At 34.9% G+C, this 15,903-nt stretch overlaps 1 protein-coding gene across 1 annotated transcript in view; it reads right to left on the bottom strand.

Annotated features, from left to right (window-relative positions):
* Positions 1–15,903, bottom strand: part of SLC26A7 (solute carrier family 26 member 7) — a 179,788-nt gene that overhangs the window by 62,976 nt on the left and 100,909 nt on the right. The window contains exons 5-7 of the mRNA XM_060127623.1: positions 7,116–7,268; positions 3,822–3,904; positions 1,012–1,159 (exon numbers count right to left, since the gene is read on the bottom strand). Of these exons, the coding sequence (XP_059983606.1) occupies positions 1,012–1,159; positions 3,822–3,904; positions 7,116–7,268 (384 nt within the window). The remainder of the gene's footprint in view (positions 1–1,011; positions 1,160–3,821; positions 3,905–7,115; positions 7,269–15,903) is intronic.

Here is a 15,903-nt window from a genome sequence, read left to right as displayed (position 1 = left end):
TAAAGCAGAGAAGGGAGTGGAAAATTTTGGAATTTAGGATTTTAGCTTACCAAGGAAGGACTCCCTGAGAAGGGAACATTTGAATAAAGGAGGCATGCAGCTACTTGAGGGTACAAAATTCCTGGAAACGGGGACAGCAAGTACAAATGTCCTGAGCTAGAAACATGACTAGTGAACTCAAGGAAAAACAAGGCAGTAAGTGTGGCTAGAACTATAAAAGAAATATGAGATCATAGAGGAAAGGGGATGGTGACAAGGTCAAGTATGGCCTTGTAAGCCTTGGTAATAGGCTTTTAATCTGAGTACTATGGGAAGCCACTGGGAGGTTTTGAGATGAGGAAAGACATGGTCTGCATTATGTACCATTGTATCCCTTGTTCCTAGGCCAGTACCTGGTAAATAGTAGGGTTCAATACACATCTGTTGAATGAATAAATCTGCTTTTTTACAGATGACAAAACTGGGGCACAGAAACAATTTCAGAGTGAGATTTAGATATAGGTACTTTGGCATTCTAACCACTATTCCATAGCTATCTCTGCAGGCCTGTGCAGAAATGTAGGGCCACAGGGCTTGAGACAAGACACTAGCAGAGGTAGATTCAGAAACATGCTCAATAAAATCTTCATCCTTTGGTATTCTAAGAATAGACCCTTGCAACCTTTAGTTTTTTACTAAGAAGAGTAATATTAGTGTTCTTTGTATTTTGAAATCCAAAATTTTTAAGTCAGCATGCAATGATAAATATATTTAGATTCTCTCCTAAAACCAAATCATCAAGATGCCCCTCTCTAAAAACCAGAGTGTACCATAACCAATCCACGAAAGTCAGATTTTCACCTTTCTATGAATGACTTAGATATTTTCTTTTGTTTTCTTCTACCCATTTGTGTTATACACTTAGGAAAGTTGTATTTTTCATAAGTTCAACATTTTCAGGATCTGGGAGTACACCGTACAGTGATACAATAGCTATGGAGAGGTGTGGAGAGGGGTTGGGGTGTACTCCACCTGGTTGTCATCAACTGAATATTTGAATTTTTTGGCAGATCCTTGAGCAAGAGCCAGTGAGGCCACATAGCCTACAAGTGCCACTCCAAAAGCTTCAGTGATTACTGCAGAGAGGATGTTCATTGGGGGAGCTCTAGGTGGAGGAATTCTGTTGAAAGAAAGACCATATTGAACTCATCAACTTTCATGTTATTTCTGTAACAACTTGCAGTGAATTCAACTATGGCAATGACTCTGAAGTTTACATAGAATATATGAAATATCACTGAGAAAACCAAGCAATCTTACCCTTAGAAGCCTTTTGTTTTCAACATTATTTAGCAGAAAAGCAAAATCACAAAGAACACCACAAGGACAGCTCCATGCGTCTAACTGGCATTCACTCCCAGAGAATTCAGATTATAGTACAGAAAATTTGACTCAACAAAAATTTCCTGTATCAGAACAAAAACAAATCTGGAGCATTCTTTCATTGAATCTTCCTAAACTTTTATTTGGCTGGCATTAGAAACTGTATTTCCTGCCTTGAATACTGCAGTGCTGTATGCAAACATTAGTTTACTGTGAGCTACGATTCTTGAGCTAATCCTTAAATTTTCCATTGAGTTTATAATCTTAATTATGTTTTTTAACATGATTCTTTCACAGTACACTTAACTATTGTTAAAAAAGAGACAACAGGCCCACAATGGAGTCACTTGTGCTAAGCCCCATTTAAGCAAACTAAGAATTTAAGCAAACTACCTAATTTAACTGCAGTTTCAGCCTTTCCCAGGAATGTAACCTTAGCCAGTCAATTTAGAATTACCTGGTCAGCACTAGCGAGGTAATTTGCCCTTCTGTCCCACATAGGAAAGTGACCTTGCCTGAAACAATCCACTCTTTGTTAGAAACTTCCTTTTTCTGCTCTTCCCCTTCTGACTATAAAAGCCTTTCATTTTGTACAGCTCTTCAGGGCTCCTTTCGATTTGCTAGATGGGTTGCTGCTCAATTAAGGAATTGTTGAACAAAGTCAATAAGACCTCTAAATGTACTCAGTTGAATTTTGTTTTTTGACTCTATGTATCACATGTTAAGAAAAATATCTATAAAGTGTCCAGTTACACTCTGTTGCAAAATACAGGACCACAGTTAGCTGTTTCTCAGTTTTAAATAACTGTTTAAAATATTTCTTCCAACTAATACACAGTCATTGTCTTTTGGAAAACCACTTGAGCCCAGTGTTATTGTTTATTTATCCCTGATGATGCTTTGTGACACTTACTTCCCCTCTTTAAAAAAAACCCTCTGGGGCAAAAGTAGAAGAAAAAGGTAAATTAATTCATGCTGATTTAATACTGAGCATGTAAATTGAATGCTCAGCACTTTCATGTTAGCAGTTTTATTTAATTCTCCCCACAATCTCCAGACCAAGTACCACTAATGCAATGTATAGAGGAGAAAACATTTTGAGAAATGTATCTAAATCACAAAATGAATTCAACCTCAGCTCCATTTCTTATTAATGCCATGTTTTTCCTATGATTCTTTAAGAAGATGGGTCTGGAAAGGTTACTCAAAATAAAGAAGAATTAGACTGGATGGAGGAGAGGCATATTTTTTTTTACCCACTCCCTCAAGTTTATCCCCAAGTCAAATTGATTTGTACCATTACAAGCCCTAAGATATATGATACATAAAAGTGCTACCATTTCAAACTATAAGAACTTTTGTTTCATAAAAATTTGAGCTTGCCTAATTATTAATAATGATAAACTAAGCTAGAGAAAAAAACAATAAACTAAATTTGAAGGTGAAAAGTAGAGAACCCTTTAGAAAACACAAATTGATTCCAATAATCACTATTAGCCTATATCTTTAGCATAAAGGCTAAAGACAGGATTTTTTTAAATTATCTTTTTAATCTATGAGAATTTTTCTACTGTCCCTCCATTTTAATGCAGTTAGAAGCCAAACTTTGGGACTGGAAAATAAAAATATAGAGGACTCAGCAACTCTAACTTTGTCCCAAATTTATAAATATTTGTGTATAATACAGCCCATTAAAAGAGACATCCTCTTTCTCCCCTAAGATGACTTTATTTTCTTTCAGGCTGTATTTGGAACAACATTTTGTCTTTTTAGGGTGAACACTTCTTCTTCTTGTTAATCTTCCTCTTAGTGTCCTGAGGAAGGCTTTAAGACAGGTGGGAAACATGCCCTCGTCTCCACTTCCACCCTCTCTTTCACGATTGTACACCACTCATTCCTATAGGTTTGCTATTTCAGATGATGCTTGTGTATTTTTACTATGTTTTAAGTGAAATAAAAATAGTCATAGGAATATGTGAGTGGAATAGGGAAGACTATATCCTAGAGCATGACTCTAATTTGGAAATTCAAAGTCTTGCTTTCTTTTTCAAATAATATTCATATAATTTCCAAATCTTTTACCTGAAGTGATGCTGTATAAAATAGTTATCAACTTCCTAAGTAATTGATAACCAGTCTAAGAATTTATTTTTTTCTTTATTGTGAACTGTCTGTTTCTATCATTGTAAAATAGAAATTAATTGGAATTTTGTCCCATAGAGAGCCTTTGAAAGAAATGAAATTCATACCCACCTACCTCCAGTTGCTTCCTCCATCAAAAAACGAAAGAAAGAAAGAAAAAAAAAGAAGAAAGAAAGAAGGAAAGAAAGAAAGAAAGAAAGAAAGAAAGAAAGAAAGAAAGAAAGAAAGAAAGAAAGAAAGAAAAAAGAAAGAAAGAAAGAAAGAAAGAAAGAAGGAAAGAAAGAAAAAGAAAGAAAGAAAAAAAAAGATTACATTACCCTTTTGGAATATGACCAACTACTTCTAATCCATATGTGTTTTCCATATTGGTACAATAACAAGTAAATGATGCAGCAATAATCTGTGTGGTTCCATTTGAAAAAAGAAAAAGAAAATTATTCCTGGCTTCTCAAACATCTTAAAACTATTTTTAAAAGTAAACATTGTTCATGTGCCCCATGATTTTCTCGAGTAATATAGCAGTGGCACAGATTTTTAAACACTAAGAAGAATTTTAAAAATCAAAAAATCCCTCTGAGATTTGACAGCACTTAATTTGCAGTCTCAAAAATTAAATGGCATTATAATAATACAACTTTTCTTATATCCTTCCCAATTGTGTCTGATTCTGAAGAGGAGCAGAACACAGACTATAGGAGTGTGTGTGTGCATGCGTGCATGCTTGTATATGTACAGATACCACAATCCAACCTAAATACTTGTCTCTTATAATATGAAGGGATGCTTTATAACACAGAACGTTTTCCCTCCATTGCAGCAATCACCTAAGAGTTTAAGATGTTGCATCAATATTCCTAATGTAGGTTAGTAATCAATTATGATTTACAGTCTCCTTGAATAATTTTGAATTTTGAGTTTTGCTATTTCTTGAAGTAAAATATCCTAGTTAATAATGTGTCAAACTTGATACTTTTGAAATTACCTCCCTGGAGTCTCAGGTGCCTGACCCTCTGTTATATGATATAATGATATATAATAAGTGAAACCAAGTGTTTGCAAATATCCATGATCACTTTTAAAATGTATATTCAGAATTCTGTTCAGCATTTGTTTTTACCAGCTATGCCATTTAATGTTTTCCATCCATTTTCACATTCTTTTTTCATTCTTCTGATAATTTAATAGGTGCTGTAAATTTCACATGGTTATCATATCAGTTTGGTATAACTATTTATATACTACACTTTTTTGTTTAAAAGAGACACACTAATTACCCATTTAAAGTACGAATTTACCATATACATGGTCAGAAAAAAGATATAACAAAATCACACTAGCAAAATAAGGAATATCTAACAATGCCTAATAATATTATTTTGTAGGGATTTTTCCTGTGTATTTCTGTTCTCTGTGATGATACTTAACTGAATTTATAGAAGTTTTTAAAACATCGAATAGACTTAAAAAGCAAAAGAGGCTTGAGGATATTTTTTAAAGGCAGCAAAACTCTACAGGTTATACTTTAAACTTTATAAATATTGTGCTATAATTGTATTTTCTACAGAATATAGTAGTAGTTAAAAGTTCAGCTATTAGGTTGGAATCAGAAGTATTAATGTATTCAAAAATTTCTAAGCCAATTAATAAATTTTAATTGCTAATAATTTTCATGAAATATTTATATCAAGTCAGAAAATATTGTGAGCTGTAAAAGAAAATACACCATAGCCACAAGATGCTGGATCCTTATTGAAAATGGAAGAATACATGGTGTTTAATACACAAAAATTAAGTAATCTAAGTCACTAACTTGGTCTTTCAGACAGTGCTTTAGAGGGTTCTAATCTGGTCATCCTCCTACTGTAGCTCTCCCCATAAAATGGGAGTTTTGTAGGGGCAAAGGGAGGTACCCAACTCAAACCTGGACTCCTCTTTCTAGACCACACCCTGAATCATCAGGAATCTATAATTTCCTGCCTAAATGGCTCCAAGTCTACTTCCAGAATACCTTCCCCAGGTCTATCCTTCCAGTGTAGCCCAAGGAAAGGCCAAGGGACAGTTGTGGGGCAAGGGTATCCACATTTATACTTATGAATCCCACTGTATATGGGATAGAGCTGAAGTAGGAAGAGAAGAGGCAGGCCAAGGGACTGGCTTTCCCCTTGCTGCCACATTCTAGCAGAACCCAAAGGATTAGGAGAATTCTCTATTTTAACCTGACAGTCAAGGTAATCACTAAGGTATTTTAGTCAAGATAGGAAAATAGAACCTATTTTATTTAACATTTTGATCTATAACTCAAGTATTTGGGCCTGCATTATTATTTTTGCCTTAGGTCTTACACATATTAGGGGCAACAGTGTATAAGGAGTACCTTTTATTTTTTGTAAGGATAATTCTTACAATTTTTGTATTGAATGAACAACTGTCTTATTCAGTGTTTTATTCAGTATTGAATAAAAAGAGTTAAGACTCTTCTTCCCCAAGGTTATTTTCAATTTCTGGTTTCATGAAACATATAATCAAGCTTCCCAGGATATAATAAGCATTCCTTAATACCTATAGGACTTTGGAATAAAATATGTTTCACAGTTGTCTCCATGAAAACTACTAATAACCATAGTACCCTCCACTTGTCTGGCTTATTTGAAATACACACACATATACAAGCACACACACATTATATAGATTACATATGTTATATGTATCTCTACAAATTATACAAGGCCTAATTATGGAGAGAAGCCATCCATCTTAGTTATGCAGAAAAAAAGTCATATCCCTCAGAGACAGTTGCCAATGTGCTAGCCTTATACTATACCATTTCAACAGTATGAAGGGATATTTCAATAGGTGAAATTATTTAGGCACCACTTGTCAAATACATGTATATAACCCAAAGACCATTAAAAAGCTAAAACCAATTAATAATAAGTAAGTTAGTAGACTGTGGTTGGCTTAACATTTCAATGTAATGCTTTGTTTAGTTAAGAGTTCCCATTAGAGGCACTTAAAATTTCAAAATGTAGTTTTTAATGCCATAAGTCTTAGGAGCAAAGTACGATTTGTTGCTTTGCCAAGTACAATAACAACAAAAAAATCTTAGAGAAACAGCCCTGGCTAGTGAAAATCATGAGTATCCTTTAATAAAGCAAAATTGGGTCAATAAAAACAGTGTCAATAAATTTATCAATCATTAACGGACATTTGTCAGTTGATAATATTTCTATGCATCATACCATACAAATAACATATCAATAGGATGTGGTATCACTTCTTGTTGCTTTAGGAAAATCATGCCAGAGATATTTTGGGTCTCATCCTTAGAAATGTCTCCTTATTTAAAATCTTAAGCTACATGTTTTCTTATTTACCTAAAAAAATTACAGGCATCTGTGAAAATTGAAAACGCGTGTGCCTCCTTTTTAAAATTATTGACTCAACATATTTCCTGTCTTTACATTAATGTATAGCCACACAAATTAGCCCTGCTTTAATGAGAGACAGGATTAGCTGTGGCTTACTTTAGACAATAATGTGAGCCTCTGCAGGTTACCCACAGCAACTGCAAACATTGCAGGGCAGAATGCTAAATGTTGATTCATACTTACCAAGACTAAGTCAATAGGAAGAACAATTTTAATTTTCCTTTTAAATTGTTCATTCAGCTCTTTAACCAGAACAAGCACCACGATGCTCAGCAAGGATAAGAGCAGTGCTTCCAGTCGCACAGACTTGATGTTTTCAAAGACATATGCATAGATCTACAGTAATGAGGAAAAATACAAACAAAATTCAGGATCACCCACAATATATCAAAACTAAAATCTGGCCCCCAAATGAACTCAGTGATGTTTTGCAAAAGTAGCTGAAGGGGTGGGAAGTGAAAGGTGGGGCATAGAAGGGTAGTCAGTGCTGATATAGAGCAAGCTATAATTCATTTGCATGTAGAAAATTGCTTTGCCCTTGATTCTTCCACCAAACTCAGTGTTTGTTCCTTCCTACATAAGGACACTACTACACTTCCAGCTCCTCCCCAGACACTTATAGGCAGAGATGCTAAAACTCATTAGCTACATGCAGATTCATGATTAAGAGCAAGTGAGGGGACTATAGGCTCCCTTGAACCCCACCACTCTTCTTCAAACCTCAGAATCAAAATACACACATACTTTAAATATCAATGGATATATCTGGAAGCTAATAGCTCTGTGTAAGGAGATATTTGTGTTAATCTGTATCTTCCAAATTTTCTCTTACAAAGATGTATGACTTGTATAATTTTAAGGTTTCACATAGGCCTTAAATGCTTACCTTCAAAATGTCTCAACTCCTCCTTTTCTTCGAATATGTTAAATCTGATTTTTATAAACTCATTTCTATTCATCCACAGCTGATTTATTAAGTCTAGTTTCAAGTGATAAAAACTAGTTTTTACTTTAGCATACAGACAATTCTTATAGTAGCCCAACTTGTTGGTGTTCTTTGCCCTCTCTTTTTAGTATCTCAAAGATAATTTGACCACAACTAAAAATATTGGATTAAAATACTATGTAGACAACATATCAAAAGAATTTATATAGACTATGTTCCTCAGCATCTCCTAAAATTCTGCTCAGTAGGTTTCCTCATTGAACCCATCTGATCCAGGGATCAGGAACACACCTGGTGTAAATGAGGTACATCAGGCTATCTAACATGGATTCTATATATTGAATATTATCATTAACACTGTAACTGTTTCAAACAAACAAAGAAAATATACTCAGTTAACATGGAGCCTTGTTGGGTGAACGGGATCGGGGTAATGTAGAATCCAGAATCTCCTTTGTCCACACAGTTAGAAAAAGTTGGTTGTGTAATCAAATACATTAAGGAATAGTTGGGGGTCAGATAGCTTTACTTGTTACCCTTTTCACAGCATTCTAGTATTCCACACTACTTGGAAAGAAAATCAGGTACTACAATATCATGGTTATCTGAGATGCAGACAATATTTTTCCTCTCTGCCTAAGCTGTGGATAATAACTGTTCCCAGAACTCCTACAGCAAGTGAAGAAGCAGGTTCCATTTCTCATAGTTACCCCTTACTCAAAGCCCAGGACAAAAATCCAAAATGCTACTCAAAGAAATATATTCTATAGCGGATGGAGTCAGAGGGATGTCAAGAAAATTTGGTCTAAATACACAGCTTTCTGATGATTTATTATGATCCAAAGATAAAATTGAGACTATCATTCAGATGATTTGCCAAGAATAAAACAAGCATCCAAACGTTTCAAAACATTTAGAGGCTTATTCCTTCTGTTTTATCCATGGTATTAAAAGTATGCCATGACAGTGCCTGTATAAGAAATCAGAGAAATGTGAAAAACTCGCAAGCCATACCAAATTTGCTGTAATGTGTATTTCGAGAACATGTGTTTGCAGTAATAAAAATGGCCACCCCAGAATGAAAGGAATGAGAAACTCTCCCCCAGGGTTTTTATTGTCTGTCTGAATTAAACTACAATTTGTAGAGCAAATTACGTCTCACAAGATGCTCCAGAAGAAGATGGGGATGGGCAGAGGCTTGTTACAACCAGCACGAAGAACAATAGAAAAATAGGCTGATGAGGAGTTATACTAATGACTATCATGTGGACCCACACGGAGAAATCACAGCTAAAGATGGCTTCTAGGAGATGGGTGGCATTTGGAGATAGAAATAGGGACAGGGACAGGCATGTGCAAACACACACACATGCACAGATTTACACATGCTCATTTAATATAGGTCTAGGCCTCCTAAACACACATTGACATTTCTCATTTCTAGTATAAATCAAGTCATTTGGGTATGTTATCACACGCTACACTTCAGTAGATAAAAATTCCTATTGAAGATCAGCATTCATTTCCCAGACCTCAGAGAAGCAATCATAGTTTATATGTGTATAGATAAATAAGTAAACTATTTCATTAGAACTGACCAATCTGTTTTATAAAATAGGAGTTTAGCTCAGTTTGAGACTATAATATTAGTAATTCTTTAAACTGGCCATTTAATATAACTTGACATAAAATGAAAAATATCAGTATATATAAACAAATGCATTTTGAGATATTTCAAAGAATGAAAATGCCTATCCAACATATACATATATTATTTTTTACAATTTTCTTTACAGAGGAGACTTTTCTGAAGCACTTCATGTACATTTACACACACAAACACATTCATATATACACACCACTACTTATATAATGTGTTTTTATCTGATTTGGACATTCTTAATACATTTTTTTTTTCACTGATGGATTCTCAACTCCTAGAATAGTGTCTGGCAGACAGCAGGCACTCAATAAACACTGTTGAATGAATAAAAGATTTGGTCTAACATAGTAATAGTAACAATAAATCTGTAAATAGGAGTAGATGTTACCCTGAATAAGCAGAATGATGGAAGAACTCACACTCCTCTTTTCTCACTATCAATACTTAGCTATATCATATTAAGGGGATTTGTAGTTATCATTTATTCATTCACTCAACATATTTTTTTCATGTTCATTCTGTTTATATTTTTTAAATTTTTATTTTATATTAGAGTATAGTTGATTAACAATGTTGTTAGTTTCAGATGTACAGCAAACTGATTCAGTTATACATATGCATGTATCTATTCTTTTTAAAATTCATTTCCCATTTAGGTTATTACAGAATATTAAGCAGCATTCCCTATGCTATACAGTAGGTCCCTGTTGGTTATCAATTTTAAATATAGCAGTGTGTATAAGTCAGTCCCAAACTCCCAATCTATGCCTCCCCCTCTACCTTCCCCACTGATAACCATAAGTTCATTCTCTAATCTGTATGTTTCTGTTTTGTAAATAAGTTCATTTGTATCATTTTTTTAAGATTCCACATATAAGTTGTATCATATGATACTTGTCTTTCTCTGTGAGACTTACTACACTTAGTATGATAATCTCCAGGTATATCCATGTTGAGGCAAATGGCACTATTTCATTTTTTTTAATGGCTGAGTGATATTCCATTGTACATGTGTACCACATCTTCTTTATCTTTTCCTCTATATATGGACTTTTAGGTGGCTTGCATGTCTTGGCTATTGTAAACACTGCAATGAATATTGGGGCACATGTATCTTTGTGAACTATGGTTTTCTCTGGATATATGCCCAGGAGTGGGATTGCTGACTTATATGGTAACTCTATTTTTAGTATTTTGTGTGTTTTTTTAACATCTTTATTGGAGTATAATTGCTTTACAATGGTATGTTAGTTTCTGCATTATAACAAAGTGAATCAGTTATACATATACATATGTTCCCATATCTCTTCCCTCTTCCGTCTCCCTCCCTCCCACCCTCCCTATCCCACCCCTCTAGGTGGTCACAAAGCACCAAGTTGATCTCCCTCTGCCATGCAGCTGCTTCCCACTAGCTATCTATTTTATGTTTGGTAGTGTATATATGTCCATGCCACTCTCTCACGTTGTCACAGCTTACCCCTCCCCCTTCTCATATCCTCAAGTCTATTCTGTAGTAGGTCTGTGTCTTTATTCCTGTCTTACCCCTAGGTTCCTCATGACCTTTTTTTTTTTCCCTTAGATTCCATATATATGTGTTAGCATACGGTATTTGTTTTTCTCTTTCTGACTTACTTCACTCTGTATAGTAGACTCTAGGTCCATCCACCTCACTATAAATAGCTCAATTTTGTTTCTTTTTATGGCTGAGCAATATTCCATTGTATATATGTGCAACATCTTCTTTATCCATTCATCTGATGATGGACACTTAGGTTGCTTCCATCTCCTAGCTATTGTAAATAGAGCTGAAATGAACATTTTGGTACATGACTCTTTTTGAATTATGGTTTTCTCAGGGTATATGCCTGGTAGTGGGATTGCTGGGTCGTATGGTAGTTCTACTTGTAGTTTTTTAAGGAACCTCCATACTGTTCTCCATAGTGGCTGTATCAATTTACATTCCCACCAACAGTGTAGGAGGGTACTCTTTTTCCCACACCCTCTCCAGCATTTTTTGTTTGTAGATTTTTTTATGGTGACCATTCTGACTGGTGAGAGGTAATACCACATTGTAGTTTTGATTTGCATTTCTCTAATAATTAGTGATGTTGAGCAACTTTTCATGTGCTTTTTAGCCATCTGTATATGTTCTTTGGAGAAACATCTGCTTAGATCTGCTCATTTTTTGATTGGGCTCTTTGCTTTTTTGATATTGAGCTGCATGAGCTCTTTGTATATTTTGGAGATTAATCCCTTGTCAGTCTCATTCTTTGCAAATATTTTCTCCCATTCTGTAGGTTGTCTTTTCATTTTTTTATGGTTTCGTTTGCTGTGCAAAAGTTTTTGAGTTTAATTAGATCCCATTTGTTTATTTTTGTTTTCATTTCCATTACTCTAGGAGACGGATCCAAAAGATATTGCGGCAATTTATATCAAAGAGTGTTCTGCCTATGTTTTCCTCTAAGAGTTTTGTAATATACGGTCTTACATTTAGGTCTTTAATCCATTTGGGATATTTTTATGTATGCTGTTAAAGAATATTCTAATTGCATTTTTTTTACATGCAGCTGTCCAGTTTTCCAAACACCACTTATTGAAGAGACTGTCTTTCCTCCATTGTAGGGTCTTGCCTCATTTGTTGTAGATTAATTGACCATAGGTGCATGGTATATCTCTGGGATTTCTATCCTGTTCCATTGATCTATATTTCTGTTTTTGTGCCACTACCATACTATTTTGATGATGTAACTTTGTAGTAGAGTCTGAAGTCAGGGAGTTTGACTCCAACAGCTCCAGTTTTCTTTCTCAAGATTGCTTTGGCTATTCATGGTCTTTATGTTTCCATACAAATAGTAAAGTTTTTTGTTCTAGTACTGTGAAAAATGCCTTTGGTAATTTTATAGGAATTGCATTGAATCTGTAGATAGCCTTGAGTAGTATAGTCATTTTGACAATATTGATTCTTCTAATCAAAGAACATAGTATATCTCTCCATCTGTTTGTGTCATCTTCGATTTCCTTCACCAGCATCTCAAAGTTTTGGAATACAGGTCTTTTGCCTCCTTAGGTAGATTTATTTCTAGGTATCTTATTCTTTTTAATATGATGGTAAATCGGATCATTTCTTTAATTTCTCTTTCTGATCTTTCATTGCCAGTGTATAGAAATGCAACAAATTTATGTGTATTAATTTTGTGTCCTGCAAATTTACTTTACTCATTGATGAGCTCTAGGAGATTTCTGGTAGCATTTTTAGGATTTTCTATGTATAGTATCATGTCATCTGCAAACAGTGACAGTTTTACTTCTTCTTTTCCAAATTAGATTCCTTTTATTTCTTTTTCTTTGCTGATTGCCATGGCTAGGACTTCCAAAACTATGTTGAATAAAAGTGGCAAGAGTGAACATCCTTGTCTTGTTCCTGATCTTAGAGGAAATGCTTTTAGCTTTTCACCATTGAGTATGATGTTAGCTGTGGGTTGGTCATATATGGTCTTTATTATTTTGAGGTATGTTTCCTCTATGCGCACTTTCTGGAAAGCTTTTATCATAAATCGCTGTTGAATTTTGTCAAAAGCTTTTTCTGCATCTACTGAGATGATCATATAGTTTTTATTCTTCACTGTGTTGATGTGGTGTATCACATTGATTGATTTGTGTGTATTGAAGAATACTTGTATCCCTGGGATAAATCACACTCGATCTTGGTGTGTGATCCTTTTAATGTATTGTTGGATTCAGATTGCTAGTTTTTTGTTGAGGATTTTTCTATCTATGTTCATCAGTGCTATTGACGTGAAAATTTCTTTTCTTATGGTATCTTTGCCTGATTTTGGTGTCAGGGTTATGTTGGTATCATAGAATGAGTTTGGAAGTGTTCCAAGCACTGCAATTTTTTGGAATAGTTTCAGAATGATAGGTGTTAACTCTTCTCTAAATGTTTGATAGAATTTTCCTGTGAAGCCATCTGGTCCTGGACTTTTGTTTTTTTGGAGTTTTTTAATCACAGTTTCAATATGAGTACTTGTGATTGGTCTGTTCATATTTTCTATTTCTTCCTGGTTCAGTCTTGGAAGTTTGTATCTTTTTAAGAATTTGTCTATTTCTTCTATGTTTTCCACTTTATTGGAATATAGTTGCTTGTAGTAGTCTGTAATGATCCTTTGTATTTCTGTGGTGTCCATTACAACTTCTTTTTCATTTATAATTTTATTGATTTGAGCCCTCTCCCTTTTTACTTGAGGAGTGTGGTTAAGGTTTATCATTTTTGTTTATCTTTTCAAATAACCTGCTTATAGTTTCATTGATCTTTTCTATTGTTTTGTTCATCTCTATTTCATTAATTTCTGCTCTGATCTTTATGATTTCTTTCCTTCTACTAACTCTGGGTTTTGTTTGTTCCTCTTTCTCTGGTTGCTTTAGGTGTAAGGTTAGGTTGTTTATTTCAGATTTTTCTTGTTTCTTGAGGTAAGATTGTATTGCTGCAAACTGCCCTCTTAGAGCTGCTTTTGTGAAGATGATGGTGGGGCAGAACACAGAGTTCATGTCTCCCCACAACCAGGGCACCTACCAGACAATTTTGGGGGACCTCGGTGCCCAAAGAGATGGGAGGAACCCCCGAGTGACCAAATAGGATGTGGGGGGAGTGAGGGGGAAGAAGTGGGCCCCTTCCTAAGCCCCGGCTCCACACAGTGAAAGCCTTTTCTGGCTTTTTTCTGTTTTTTCTCCTCTTTTTCACTATTGTGGTTCTGTTTTACCTTCCAATTGTTGTTTCATCTGTATTTTTATTTTTTATCTTTCTAACATATCTGTTATTTTTCTAATCTTATTTCATTTTTTACTCTTTGCTAGTTTCTGCTCCTTTTTTTCATATTTTCTCAACCCTGCATGGCTTGAGGGATCTTGGGATGTGAGCTGAGGGTTGGGCCAGAGCTCCTGCAGTGAGAGCTCTGAGTCTGAACCATTGGACTAACAGAGAACCTCAGACCACAGGGAATATTCATCACAGTGAGGTCTCCTGGAGATCCTCATCTTAGCACTGAGATCCAGCTCTACCCAACAGTCTACAAACTCCAGTGCTGGATGCCTCAGGCCAAACAACCAGTAAGACAGGAACACAATCCAACCAATCAATAAAAAAATGAGATGACAAAAAATATGTCACAGATGAAGGAGCAAGGTAAAAACGTACAAGACCAAATAAATGAAGAGGAAATGGGCAACCTTCCTGAAAAAGAATTCAGAGTAATGATAGTAAACATGATCCAGAACCTCAGAAATAGAATGGAGGTATGGATTAAGAAAATAAAAGAAATGTTTAACAAAGATTTAGAAGAACAAAAGAACAAACAAACAGAGGCAAACAACACAATAAATGAAATGAAAACTACACTAGAAGGAATCAATAACAGAATAACTGAGGGAGAAGATTAAATAAGTGAGCTGGAAGACAGAATGGTGTAAATAACTGCTGAGGAACAGAATAAAGAAAAAAGAATAAAAATAATTGAAGACAATCTCAGAGACTTCTGGGACAACAGTAAGCTAACCAAAATTCGAATTATAGGGGTCCCAGAAGAAGAAGAGAAAAAGAAACGGTATGAGAAAAGTTTTGAAGGGATTATAGTGGAGAACTTCCCTAACATGGGAAAGGAAATAAGACCAGGTACTGCAGTGAGTCCCATACAGGAAAAACCCTAGGAGAAACACACCAAAACACACATTAATCAAACTAACAAAAATTAAATTCAAAGAAAAATATTAAAAGCAGCAAGGGAAAAGCAAAAAATAACGTATAAAGGAATCCCCATAAGGTTATAAGCTGATTTTTCAGCAGAATCTCTGCAGGCCAGAAGGGAGTGGCAGGGTATACTTAAAGTGATGAAAGAGAAAAAACTACAGCCAAGATTACTCTGTCCAGCAAGGATCTCATTGTGATTTGATGGAGAAATCAAAAGCTTTACAGACAAGCAAAAAGTAAGAGAATTCAGCATCACCAAACCAGCTTTATAACAAATGCTAAAGGAACTTCTCTAGGCAGGAAACACTAGAGAAGAAAAAAACACCAAAAAAGAGACCCAAAACAATTAAGAAAATGGTAATAGGAACATGTATATTGATAATAACCTTGAATGTAAATGGATTAAATGCTCCAACAAAAAGACACGGACTGGCTGAATGGATACAAAAACAAGATCCATATTGATGCTGCTTATAAGAGACCAATTTCAGACATAGGAACACATACAGACTCAAAGTGAGGGGATGGAAAAAGATATTCCATGCAAATGGAAATCAAAAGAAAGCTGGAGTAGCAATATTCATATCAGACAAAATAGACACTAACATATTGTTACAAGAGA

The sequence above is a fragment of the Lagenorhynchus albirostris genome, chromosome 17 (genome assembly GCF_949774975.1).
Source record: "Lagenorhynchus albirostris chromosome 17, mLagAlb1.1, whole genome shotgun sequence".
NCBI lineage: Eukaryota > Metazoa > Chordata > Mammalia > Artiodactyla > Delphinidae > Lagenorhynchus > Lagenorhynchus albirostris.
The sequence above is the reverse complement of the archived record's forward strand: the minus strand, read 5'-3'. Positions and strand labels throughout refer to the sequence as shown.